The sequence below is a fragment of the Lutra lutra genome, chromosome 12 (genome assembly GCF_902655055.1).
Source record: "Lutra lutra chromosome 12, mLutLut1.2, whole genome shotgun sequence".
NCBI lineage: Eukaryota > Metazoa > Chordata > Mammalia > Carnivora > Mustelidae > Lutra > Lutra lutra.
The window spans coordinates 88,419,153-88,431,756 of record NC_062289.1 but is presented as its reverse complement, the minus strand read 5'-3'; the positions used below and the strand labels follow the sequence as shown (position 1 = coordinate 88,431,756).

Sequence of the window (12,604 nt, the reverse complement as noted above, 5' to 3'; positions counted from 1 at the left end):
GACAGGCTGCCCACAGGCTGTGTGTGTTGCACTTGGTGACACAGTGTCTAAAATGTTTTGACTTTGTTACCAATACTTAGAAATTGCATTTCGCAAAAGTATCTGGACAGTAGGACGGTTTAGAAGAAAGAGAAGAGCTGTCAGTTCTGGACCCAGACATCCAGCTGGCCGTCCAGACTGGGGCTGAGTGGTCCCTGCCCCCTTCTGGTGGAGCGGGGATTCTGAACCTAGAGCAGGTTCCCACTCCCCTTGCGTGTGCCTGCATGTCGCTCTCCTCCTTCAGTCCAGCCTGGAAACGACTCTGCCAGGGTCACCCAGCTGGTGAAGGCAGAGTCAGGCCAGAAGCTTCCATTCCTCGGGGCCACATGCCCTCCTTGCAGGAGCCTCTCAAGAGAGAGTGTGGGCCCTGCCTGGAACGCGGGCCCCGACTCTGACTCAGAGATACCATTTAACTGCTCGTCCCCAGGAGTCCTCATCTCGAAAACGAGAGGGTCACGCTTGCCTGGAAAGGACCCCATGAAAGGCTATTGAGAAAAGCTAAATGCTGTCTTCCGTGCTTCCTTTCTCACTTTCTTGGAAACCGGGCCATTTTTCAGCCTCCAAGAGGCCAGAGTGAAAGGAAGGATTGCTCTGATGGAGACGAGGTAACCTTTCCACATCCGGCTCTCACCACGATGAGTGGTGAGTAATTGGAAAAGTTCAGTCTAAAAGCCACCCTTTAAAAAGAGAGCGAGCGAGAGAGAGAACAAAAGAGGAAGAAACTGCATGCCCAAATCGGTCTCGGTTAAACGTCTCTGAGAGCCAGTGCCCAGCAAGGCTCCGGTCCACAGAGTACACATGCTCCCCAGCTTAGCCTTCTTCTGGGGGAGGAGATACCGGCTGCGGCAGGCCAGCCATGGCCAGGCTCCCTGCTCGCATCTGCACCTTGGTGGAGGCTGTCTAGAGGGAACCTCCAGAGATATGTCTTCCCTGACCCAGCGGGGCTCGATTCTGAAGCTCACTGGCCCGTTCCTAGACCCCTGGTAAATCCTGGAGCCAGCCCCGTGTTTGCTGCAGTGTATGCACTGTAATCGAGGGGACGCACGTGGGTGCCTTGGAAGGAGCGGTTCCCCCGAGGGCCACACACTCCTGTCATCACCTGTGGTACGTGAAGACGCATCCTCAGGACAGAAGGACTGTGTGTTCTGCCCCCAGACGTGACCATGTGGCCCCAGTAGCCAGTGCTTGCTCAAGATAGGGACCTGGCCCTGGGGTAGGACACTGAAGGCCAAACGCATGACAGAGTGAACGTGAGAGTGCGTGCTAGGCACAGGCCTGGACTCTGCAGACCCAACAGGGACTAAGAAGCCAGCCGTCTTGGAGTGTTTTTTCTGTTTCTAGAACAGAGAGGGGAAAGACAAGTAAACAGGTCATTTCTGACAGTGCTCAGATGTGACAGAGTGGCCCGTGAGGTAGGGAACAACATTGGATGGAGTGGCCTCTTCGGAAAGGGGGCATTTGAGCTGAGATCAAATAACAGTAAGGAGTTGATGGTGGGCACATCGAGATAAGGAGAGGTCCAGGTCATGAGAAGAATGGGGTCAAAGGTCCTGAGGTAGGCATAAGTTCAGTGGTTTTGGGACCAGGAGGAAAGCCCGTGGTGTTCAATTAGCTTCTTCCCCCTGTGTGAGATCAGAGGGTTGGACAAGCCTGCCTTGATCGAAGGCTTTGGTTTTGGACACATTGCAAAAGTGGGAGGTTGGGGTGTTGGGCCCTGTGCCCAAGCCTCTGTGTACTGCAGAAATCACCTATCATAGACGATAGGGGAACGAGTTTGTGTCTCTCCGAGCCTCAGCTAGGGCCCTTATCCACATGGGGACTGTTAGGAAGGCCACAAGACGAGACACCAGGCAGAGCAGCTGCCCCCCTGCCACGTTTACTCCCCTAATAGGAATCACTGGTGGGTCTGCACGTTCACGGGGAGACCCTTCTGTAGGATGGTGGGCACGGAGGGGAGAGATCTGGAGCCCTGAGCTGTGGCCCCTAGTCAGCCGAGATAAGAAGTTTGATTGCAGAGTCCTTTGTGTCTGCAGGATGGGAGGGTACCCTGCCTGCCCATCAGGCGAGTGTCCCCTGAGAACAACATTGATGTCTAACCCACAGTTGCCTCCCTCCCGGCACCTGGTACACAGGGAATGTCGGGCTAGTTGTTGCTGCACAAGACAGGGCTTGTAAAATGCTGCTTGTAAACGCTGAGTGATCAGAGGCACAAGGGGACAAGCCACCTGCTTAGACCCCCCCCCTCAGCTCACTGCCACTTGTGGGACCTTGGACAGGACGCTCCACCCCTGTGGTACATAAGGACTTGCTGAGTGACCTTGGAGAAATCCCATGACTTCTGAGACTCGTTCTTCCGCACTGACAGAACAGGAGTGGCGATGCCCACCTCCTAAGGCCATTGGGAGATCGTGTCCAGCAGATGCTTCACGTGCTGGGGGGCCCACAGCCTGGAAGTCCCAGGGGGACGGGTGGATATGCTGGTAAATCGGAAAATTGGTGCTGGTGGGGGTGTATTTGAAAGCCTTGTTTTGCCAAGAGATTTAGCCCTTTTTTCTTACCTCCAGAAGGAAGGGAAAGAAGCCTGGGGTTTATTCTTACCACAAACCACCCCTTTATCTTGTCGAGACCATGCTGTTGTGTGACTCTGGGTCCCTTGGTATTTTTTTTCCCCCTCGGCAGTGCCTTGAGCGCAGATGGAAGAGAGGTCATGCCAACAAACTTCCCCACGTGACTCGGCACTTCTGCTGGGCTGCGGGTTCCTCTGGCAGATCCAAAGAGGAGAGTGATAAGGACTTGGGTCCTGGGAGCAGAGGGGCCGAGGCTCTTCAAGGTGTGCCTGACCCCCACTTGGTGTCAGCATACAGGTCAGAGGGGCAGGCCAGCCTCACAGTCAGCTCATTAAGCCCCAGAACCCAGGCACCAGAGCAGCGGCATGACCGTCAAGTTCTGCATCTCTGAAGGGTCCTCTCCGCCTCTCCTTGCTCCTTTCTCCTGATCCCATCACTTCAGACAAGGAGGGGAGTGAGAGGAGGATTCATCCCTTTTCGGGAGCAGAGCCAAAAACCCCAGCCAGGGCTGGAGTCCGGTTGGGGGGTTCACAGTGAGCACGGAGGAAGGAGACCCCCACATGCACCCATGGCACACACGCATGCACACGCGCACACACACGTATTGTGTCTGTGTTCAGGCCTGTAGTGCAGACCTGATTTGCATGCCCAGACCTGTTTAGGAGGGCTGGGCATAATTGGCTCGCCTCGCTCAACACCTCGCACCCCCTCCCACCTCTCCCTCCCCTCGCTCCCTCCCACCCCTACACGTCTCGGAAGAAATTAGAAACGTGACAACAAACTCCAGTCGTGGAAAGCCCACCGGTGTGCCGGCAATCCTGCACTGTGGGTGCTGCAGAGGGGGTGGGGCTGCGGCGTGTGGAAGTAATTGGTGAACCCAAGGTGAATGAAGTAATTGGAAAAGTGAGGTGTGAGTTTGTTATGAAGTGTGAGCGTGGTGGGGGAGGGAAGGAGGGCCATGTTTAAAAGCCCGGTATGTCCTCTTTATTCACAGCTTCTGATACAGTAATTGCTATTTTGTGGTTTCTATTATCTACACAGTGGGGAGCGCACGCGGCTCCTTCCCTTAGCGGTGGGGTCTGGGCTGGGTGGCGGGGGAGCTCCTGGGCGCCCCGTGACTTCCCTCCCTCTCTGGTCCCTGGCGGCCCTGCCCGGCCTCCCCCTGGTGGCGGCCTCTGTTCCCCGGAGACGAGGGTACATGCAGAACTTCCTTCAAAAGCCGCTCTTAAAAATGGCTCTGTGGACCTTCCTGTCAGATAAGAACCTTAGTAATGGCTGGTATTTATATATCGCTTATCTCCAAGGAGCTAAAGGTACTTCATCGATTTTTCCCCCCGCAACCTTTTTTTTTTTTTGCTTTTTAATTCACTTTCGGTATCGCGCCGAGATCATTAGTACCAGCCTTATATTATCCCGCAGTCACACATGCGGCCGGAGCCGACCGCCTTCCCAGCATTGTTCTCGGGCTGGGGAAGGGGCAGCCAGGAGAAAGCTGGTCGCCTGGCCATTCCAGCCTCTGGTTTCTCTCCCCTGAGGAATCCAGGCAGTTACACCTGGAAACGGTGTTTTTTTTTTTTTGTTTTTGTTTTTTTGTTTTTTTTTTTTTTTATTTATTTATTTGACAGATAGAAATCACAAGTAGGCAGAGAGGCAGGCAGAGAGAGGAGGAAGCAGACTCCCCGCAGAGCAGAGAGCCTGATGCGGGGCCCGATCCCAGGACCCCGAGATCATGACCTGAGCTGAAGGCAGAGGCTTTAACCCGCTGAGCCACCCAGGCGCCCCTGGAAACGGTGTGTTTAAAAAAGGCCGAGCACCCCCCTGCCCCGGGCACCCGGTCATCGGTGGCTGGGTCCACGGCAGCGGTCGTGGTGTCTCAAAGCCTCGCCCATTCATCTCAGGGCTTCCCAGACATCAGGAAGCGCCTTCGAAGATCGGACCCTAATCTTGCAGCTGCCCCTCAAGGTCCGACTCTCTCTAGTGCTGTTCTTAGAGGAAAGGAGGAAACATGCTCATCGGGACCGTCTCCCAGGTCCCCTTAAAGAATAACGGGATTTCTGAAGCCTTGTTCTGTGCCATGCAGACGGGGGCTGCGACCTCCCCAGGGCCCCCCAGCTGCCTGGGACGGGAGCCCCGGAGCCGTGCGCTTGGACCCTCGTGGCTGCAGGGCCCCTCTCTGCCATGGACCACCCCCCACAGAGCTCTGAGATGCCATGTCTCCAGGCCATGTGAGCACACCACCTTCAGCCTCTCCTCATCAGCTTTTCTCTCTACCTTTTAATTATTTTCCTTGCCTTTCTCCGGACTCTGAGCTGCTTGCCATGCACAGAGCATCCGCTCTCTCGTGGTGTGCTGCGGAGGGAAGAGTGCACCTCAGCCATTTTCCCCCCCCACCCCTCTCTGTCACGTACACACTCACATCTGCTAACTCACCACAAATTAGATGGGGTTACGAGGAAATCTGGGCAGAGGCCATCGGGACCATCAAGGGACAGGACTGAAATCCCTGCGGGCAGAGGCCGCCGGTTCACACATGGCGGGAGCGGAAGGAACTGGGACTCAGTCTTCCTCTCTTGCCGTGGGGTGTTGACTAAGTCACTGGATCCCTTGGAGTCCACGCAGGCCACTCCAGCCACCCCGCTCTGCCTTTACGCCTCCAAAAGAGACCCCCAGTCCAGAAGGTGGCCAGACCTCATCCAGGTAACAGAAGGACCACAAACCACTTCAGGGGAAGGAAAGCTCTGGCTCATGTCCTCAGCCTGCCCCTTGCTAGCCAGAACCGCTGCTCCCTGAGCTCAGTTTCCCCGTCCGTGAAATGGGGGTGGCAGGACTACTAAGGAACACGTGTGCTATTTGTACATACCCCGTGGCCCATGCCATGTCCCCCTCAACACAGCCCTTGGGGTGTCGGTGGTAACATACCAGTGGTTGTGTCTATGGCCCGGGGCTACCGTGGGCTTGTCTGTTCAGTCCAAAAATGCCACCAGGCATCACCTCCAGGCCGGGCAGCGGGCTCCTGGCTGCAGATCCCCTTAAAAGCAAAGTAGATGTGGTTTCTGCGGTTGCAGAACTGAGCACCCGCCTCGGGGTGGTGGAGAACGCATCGGCGTCCACACTACAGGGCCCTAGTGGAGAAGCGCGGTGACCCCTGACTGTGGGGTGGGGCATTCAGGCCAGCCAGGGGGGTGGGGGTGAGCAAAGGCTGCTTGGAGTAAGCATTGGTGAAGCCAAGGCTTGCAGGAGCCTGGGGCAGGGTCATCGCACCCTTGTCTGCAGGGCCCCCAGCATGGCCTGGATACATGCGTGGGAGGTGCTGGCTGAGGCCTTCTCTTACCTGCTGAGTCTGAGTGCTGTCATCGTTGGGTCCTCGTGGCCATCAGACGCAACATCCCTGTGGTCCCCACATCTCTCTGAAAAACTCGGAGCCAATGAACCGTTTACCTGAAGGAGCCTACATGGAAATTCCTCTGGCCGCTGCCCTCCCTGGACCAAGAGACAGTGCCTGTCATGGCACACTTTGGCCTTTAGGTGGCAGAATAAAGCAGGCTTTGCAGGCTCAACTCCTCCGGCCCTCCCACCTCACCTTCTTGCTTGTCCCCACCTGCCCAGCCTCCGGGGCCCCCAGCTGCACCCCTTCGCGCCCCCTCCTCCGAAGGAGCCAGAGCCTCAGCCAGGCCGGGAAGACTGACAGGGCTCCGAGGCCTACCCCCTCCAGCCCCTCCCCTCCCCAGGAGGCCGGCCTCCTCGCTAGCCTGGGGGGAGCGGCTGGGGGAGCTCGGAGGAGAGACGTGCGGATTCATTTTGAGGAATCATAATGCCGCATTTACACACCATCCTGCCTTCGGAAATTGGGCTGGCAGATGCCTGGTCATGCTGGCGGGGCTCCGGGTTCGCGCCTCGGATTTAGCTTATATCATTTCACGAGAGCTTACGGCCTTTACTGTGTTTTTACCCAATCGGTCTTTGGCCCCGAAGCATCCTCGGCTGCTGAGCGTGTGCGCCGTGTGCCCAGCCACCCGCAAGTGTACGCAGCTTTTCAAATAGAATAACACCTCTTCAGATCCCGCGCACGTTAAATATTTACCCGCGGCAATTTGTGCATATATATTTGATAAATGGACATCGGGATAGGGTTGGGTTGGGGAGCGAGGCAGGAGAGCCAGAGGGGCCTGTGATCCTTTTGTCCGGGCATTTCTCCAACGTTGATCTGGGAGGTGAGGGTGCGGGAGAGGGCAGGGGGTGGTCCAAGCGGTGTTTACCTGTTTGATCCCTGCCAGGGGGAGCCAAGCCATCTTCTCCTCCAGAGCTTTGCCTGACTTGGGCATTGCAGATATCGAAACTATAGCCCAGAGGGAGGGGACGTGGGGTTTAAAGGGAGTAGCTGTGTGTCTTTCTGGCACGGAGCACTGGAGGCACATCCCGGGCACCGGGACCGGGAGCAGAGACTCGTCCTGCTCGCTCCACACAGGCTCAGCCGTGCAGGCGGATTCAGGTCAGGAGACCCCGCTGACTTGGCGTCCGGATCCCAGGCTCGTGCCCATGAGCAGCCCTGTGCCCTGGCCATGCGTGTGCAGGGCTGCACCTCCCCCTTCCCCCGCCCCTGCCAGATAGCCCCACAGGCAAGGGGAGGCCAAGTGTGCCATCCTGTCAGAGAGGAACCAAACATTCTCCGCCAGCATCTCCAACCCGATCATCCCTCCCTGCCCAGCGTGATGGCCGGGATCTGAAAGGGGAGAGGAGGACAGTCATGGCCCCGAGCACGTGCTGGCCAGTGGGGAGGCAACCCTGTTGTACGGTGCGCGCAAGTGCGTGTGCGTGCGTGTGCCCCCTCGTACTTCTAACCAGAAAGGATTCATGTGTGAGAGTGGGTCCTGTCCTCCCACACATACCCCAGCCCCTTTGCAGGCCTCCATTCTGAAGCTGCTGCGTTTTGCCTTTTGTTTCTAGCACCTTCGGGGAGCTGAAGACCGTCCGCTTGCCAAAGAAGATGACCGGGACAGGGACACACAGGGGGTTCGGCTTCGTGGACTTCCTCACGAAGCAGGATGCAAAGGTGAGACGGAGCCCTCCCCTGCCCACCCCCCCTTCTGTTCGGGGCCCTTAGTAGGAGAAGCAGCTAAACCTCTTAACGGATGAGGGCATGTCACTGCCCCATGTGGTTCTCCTGCTTGTTCCCTGACCCTGCTAATTTGTGCAGCTCTCTCGGGAAAAAAGGCCCTGGGTTTTGTACTTGGAGGAAGGGTTAGTTCTGTGTCCCCTGCCCTCTGTCCCTCCCCAACGTGACATCCTCAGGAAACTGGGGATACAAAGTAGGGAGGCCAGTGGGTTTCCCAGGCCTCCCCAGCTCAGACAGAGCTCCCTGGTCATGAGCACCCGGAGGCAGATAGCATGGGAGAGGCCGTGTAGCGTGGCAGGGGCCGGGGACCAGCACTTGGGAATGGAGACATGTCCGCAGGGACCCACATGTGTTTCCCCTCGGCTTCCCACTTGTGGCCAGGGCCTCTCGGTGGTGCCGGTTATAGGTGAGGTCATCCCAGGCATGTGTATAAGCACGGGTACAGAATTTTCCAGGCTCCTTGGAGGCAGAATCTTTCGCTTTGGAAGCAAGGTGGCCTCTCGGATTGGGGCACGGGGCAACATGGGGCTGGGTTGGGGAGTGGGGGTCGCTCTTGTGGGTGCGGGGCCCAGCCCAGCAGCAGATGTGGGATGTGGGAGCAGAGGCGGTGTGATCAGGGTCCAGCTATGTCTGGGGGCTCTCTCAGGAGCCTGTGCCTTTCCCCTCTACTGGCCTCCTCTTTCCTCAAGAGTACGGTGAAGTGACAGGCGGGATCCCCTCCTCATCTCACGAGGTGTCCTTTGGGAAAGCAGGGGTGTTGGTTAGAATCACCCGTTGGCCTTTAGCGAGCTGCTGTCACCAGAGGCCCGGTGGGTGGAGCCAAAGGTGACATCTCAGGGACGCAGCTGCAGCCTTTGTGGGCCCTGGGAACACGCACAGGCACAGAGGGCACTCCTGGGACCTCGGGGAGCCTTGCCAGCCACCTTTGTCTCGGCGTCTTGAACTCAAGTGCCTGTTTTGTTGACACGTGGCCGCATTTGTCCGGACATCTGCTCCCCTTTCTTCTCAGCTGGCAGCCTTTCCCTTGCCTCCTGTCCATGGCAGCAGGGGCAGCACCCCCGTGCGCAACAGGCCCTGCCTGGCCTCAGTTCCCGTCAGCAGGGACCTGCGTTGGGGGACCCGTGTTGGCTCGGAGGGCAGTCGCGGAGGGCAGCCATCCAGAGCGCTTTCCCATCCGCGGCTTGGCCTCCCGAGCCTGCCCCACACCCCAGGTTCCTCAGCTGTAAGACGGCAGTAGGAACCAGGTCCCAGCCTCGCAGGGTGTGGGCAGACGGCATGTGTGAGACCCTGGCATGCTGTGCTGGAGCCCAGAAAGTCGTTGCCTCGCCGTGACCTCTAGCCCTGCTGCCTTGATGGCCGCTGTGCCTTCATCCCAGCCAGAGGGGAGGGAAGCCCAGGGCGGTGTTTTCTCCCTGGCCTTCCATCGAGCTCGAGGCTTCTGAGGGGCTGGGCAGTGAGGGTGCCGAGCTGTTGTCGCCTGTCTGGTATCGGGGGTCCTGTGTGAGATCACGAGCAGGGGAGAATCTACTGCCCGCCTACAAGAGCTGCGTCTTCCGGGGGGCTCGCTACAGCACAGACTCGGAAGCCGGCCGCCTAAGTTGGAATCGCAGCCCCGCCACTACCTGTCATGTGACCTGGGGCATGTGCCTTACGTTCTGTGGGCCTCGGTTTCCCCCCTTGCAAGAGGGTCATAGGGTTTTCCTCATCGAGTTGTCGTGAGGTTTGGATGGGGTAGTATTCTTCGAATGGCGCTGGCCCTGGGAGCTCCGTCTGTTAGCTGCAACAATGAGGAAGGTGGTGTCGAGGGCGCCGATCTAAGGAGGAGGAGGGATGGGACAAAGTGGAGAGAAGAGGTATCCGAGCCCCGTAGCCGGAAGGCAGTCGTCTTCCACACAGCGACCTCTCTCCGGGGCAGAGGCTGCTGTCAGAACGGACATGGCTCTTGGGGCTGGAGGGTCAGGCGGGGCATGGGCTCCCGGCCTCCTGTTCCGTGTGCCACATCACTGGGATGTGGTCAGGGCAGCTTTGTCCTCCGGGATCCCAGGGACAGAAGGGGCCCCTCAGGTAGATGGGGCAGGGCAAGTGCCCGGCTGGGCAGCTCTTGTCACCAGAGCTGGGCTGCAGAAGCTATTTCCCAAGGCCCGCCAGCCCAGCCCTGGGGATTCGTGCAAGTGGCTCCTCCCCGCCCCCACCTCTTCCCCGCCTCCCATTCTGGGCTCCAGGAGGAGAAAGGGCAGCTGAGGACAGGAAGGACTCGACCCATAGCCCCTCCGGGATTGGCTCCTCCCGCCCCCCTTGGCTCTGACAGGTGGCCAGCCAGGCTCTGGGGCCACTTGTGGCCCTCGCTTCCCCCCGCAGCAGCTCTCCCCTACGGTTGCCACCCTACGAGCCGGCCCTTCCCGAGGTGTGAACCCACTGGGAGTGAACGTGTCTTCCCTGCGGATAGCCTTTTGCTCTTTTTGCCTCCCGGGGAAGCTGCTTCTCCCTCTCCTTCTCTGTGTCTGTCTGAAGAACTTTATTGTTTTCCGAGTGGCGTGTTTAGCGTCTGCCGCTGACCCAGAGAGGCGTGCGTGCTGCACGCTGGTGAATAGAATTCTGACCACGGTGCAGGTCGAGCCAACGCGAGGGTGGGCGTGAGGCTGAAGAGGGAGCGCGAGGCCATAAGGAGACCTCAACTGCGCAGAACACCCCAAGATCTCGGTCTACTTCTGCAAAAGGAATTTGTGGGAATGCTAAGGGAACCTGCCTGCCTGATCCCAGTTCCCCCAGTGGGCTTCTCCCATGTGGCTTTCCTCCTTCGGAAGCCCTTGAGGAAGGAGACCTCCTTCAGAAGCCTTTCCAGGGCTCCACTGATCCCTCACCCACACGAATCCCTCCCATGGGTTCACTCCTGTTGCCTGGCTGGATGCCCTTGTGGAAATGGAGGTCGTCACTCTTGGCATCAGCAACCCTTGAACCCGGCATTGGCGCCTCCCCCTGGCGGCTTGGGCAGTGCTCAGATTGGAGCAGGGCGGGGGGAGGCAGGACGGGTCACGAACAGTGGACTGCATAGTGAGGAGTCTGGAAAGCAACTGAGGAACTGATGGTTTCTGGGTGGGGCTGGGGTCCGAATCCAGCTGAGTTGGCTCCCAGTCCAGTGCTCCTTCCCCAGCATCAACCAGCCCATTCGCCACCCAGCAGAGGAGAGAATTAGGCCTGGTCAGTCCCTAGAGGCACCCCCTCAGCACCACTGTCTCCTGGGGCCCCAACACGCCCCTGTCTGTGACGCCCCTGTGCCCAGCACTGAGTCCTCTGACCTTTCTGCATGACACTGTGTCCCACCCCGCATGTGATCAGGGACTTTGTCATCTGTCAGGCTTCTCTGGGTCAAGCACACACCCCCAAACTGGAAAGAATCCTAGCACGAGGCTCCACAGAGGCTGTGGTGGCAGAGCTCTGGGTAACCAGGCAACTGATGACAATAGCCAGAGGCTCCTGTGGCCAACCGTGCTGGCTTTGTATGTAACATGCACACACGAGTTGTACACCACACCGCATCGTCTTGCCCCAGCCTGCAGCAGCCCCGGGAACAGGGTGGGAAGTTTGCATCACTCCTTCTGCACGGCCACCGAGCTCCATCTGTGTAGCTGCTGCGGAGCTCTGTGGACTGATCCCCATGGACCGAATTCCATGGATCGATCCCCATGAACCAACCAGAAGCCCAGGCTCTGGGGGCCTGGCTTCCAGCAGGCTCTGGGGCCAAGGTGCTACGCAGGAGACCCATCCCTCTCATCACAAGGTCAGCAACCTGGCACATTGTCCCATCCTAGGACGCTTGTCGGCCCTTGGTATCCGGGGCAGTAAGCATCAGTCCTTCTGGAAGTGCCCGTGTTCCCTAAAACTCCAGGGTGACGAGCTGATGTTTCTCAAAGAACTTCCCCCTCAAGGTGGAGGGGAGTGGGAGGGACGGAAGCTGACGAAGGAAGACTGAAGTCAAGGACTCAAACCATTCCAAATGGTCTTCCCTGGGTGGCCTGAGTCTGGCTCACATGCATGCTCTCTCCCTGTCTCAGGAGCCACCCTGATGTTTCCAGAAGGGTAACGTCTTGGCATTGATCTAAACCATCAACTTCTCAAAGCCTGTCTTTGGCAGGGGGGTGCTAGGCATTCACATTTGTCACTCTCCATCCTCCTAGGTCTCCAGGAAGTTGGTGGTGGGTGGCATTTGACACCTGAGGACACTGGGGCTCAAAGAGGGTCAAGTCACTGGCCCCAGGATCATGCAGCCGGACAGGGCAGAGCCGGCCCGAGTGCTGACCAGATGCCGAAGCCCATGTATCCAGGGCCCTCCCTCCGCATTCATGTCACTTACGCTGAGTGCCAGCCCCTCCTCTCTCCAGCGCACAGCAGAGAGGACTTGCCAGTTAGAGACATTCCGGTGGGGCTGGAGGGCAGAGCATCTCTTGGGAGCACACCCAGGCTGAAAGGAGCTCCCCACCCCCAGAGAAGGGGCGAGCACCCCAATATCAGCCCCACCAGCATGCATGTCAGCTTCCAGTCCCCCGAGCCTGACAGCAGCCTGGCCTCGGAGAGGGCCCCTGGTAGCCTCTGGGGTTCTCTTCCACAGCAACCCCCTCCTCTCTCTTTGCCCGAAGCAGGCTGGTCCCGGGGGAGAAAAGGATGGGAAGAGCGGACTCGCAGCCCGGAAACCAGAATATTAATTTTTTTCCCATGCATGCGCCTTTAATTTCTCCCTTCCCGAGCCCGCCGCGCCTTTGTACTTTTGCAGTTGCCGCTGTTTTTATTTGCCGCCGCTGCTGTTGTTTTAAAAGGTCTATTTTCACATGGAATGTTATCCAATTAGCAGAGCAATGTGTTGGCTTAAATAAACACTTGGGGGGAGCCG

At 58.2% G+C, this 12,604-nt stretch overlaps 1 protein-coding gene across 2 annotated transcripts in view; it reads left to right on the top strand.

Annotated features, from left to right (window-relative positions):
• RBM19 (RNA binding motif protein 19) overlaps positions 1 to 12,604 on the top strand; it is a 116,158-nt gene that overhangs the window by 75,825 nt on the left and 27,729 nt on the right. For both annotated transcript variants that reach the window (XM_047697276.1, XM_047697275.1), the window contains exon 22: positions 7,551 to 7,656. In XM_047697276.1, coding sequence (XP_047553232.1) covers positions 7,551 to 7,656 — 106 coding nt within the window. The remainder of the gene's footprint in view (positions 1 to 7,550; positions 7,657 to 12,604) is intronic.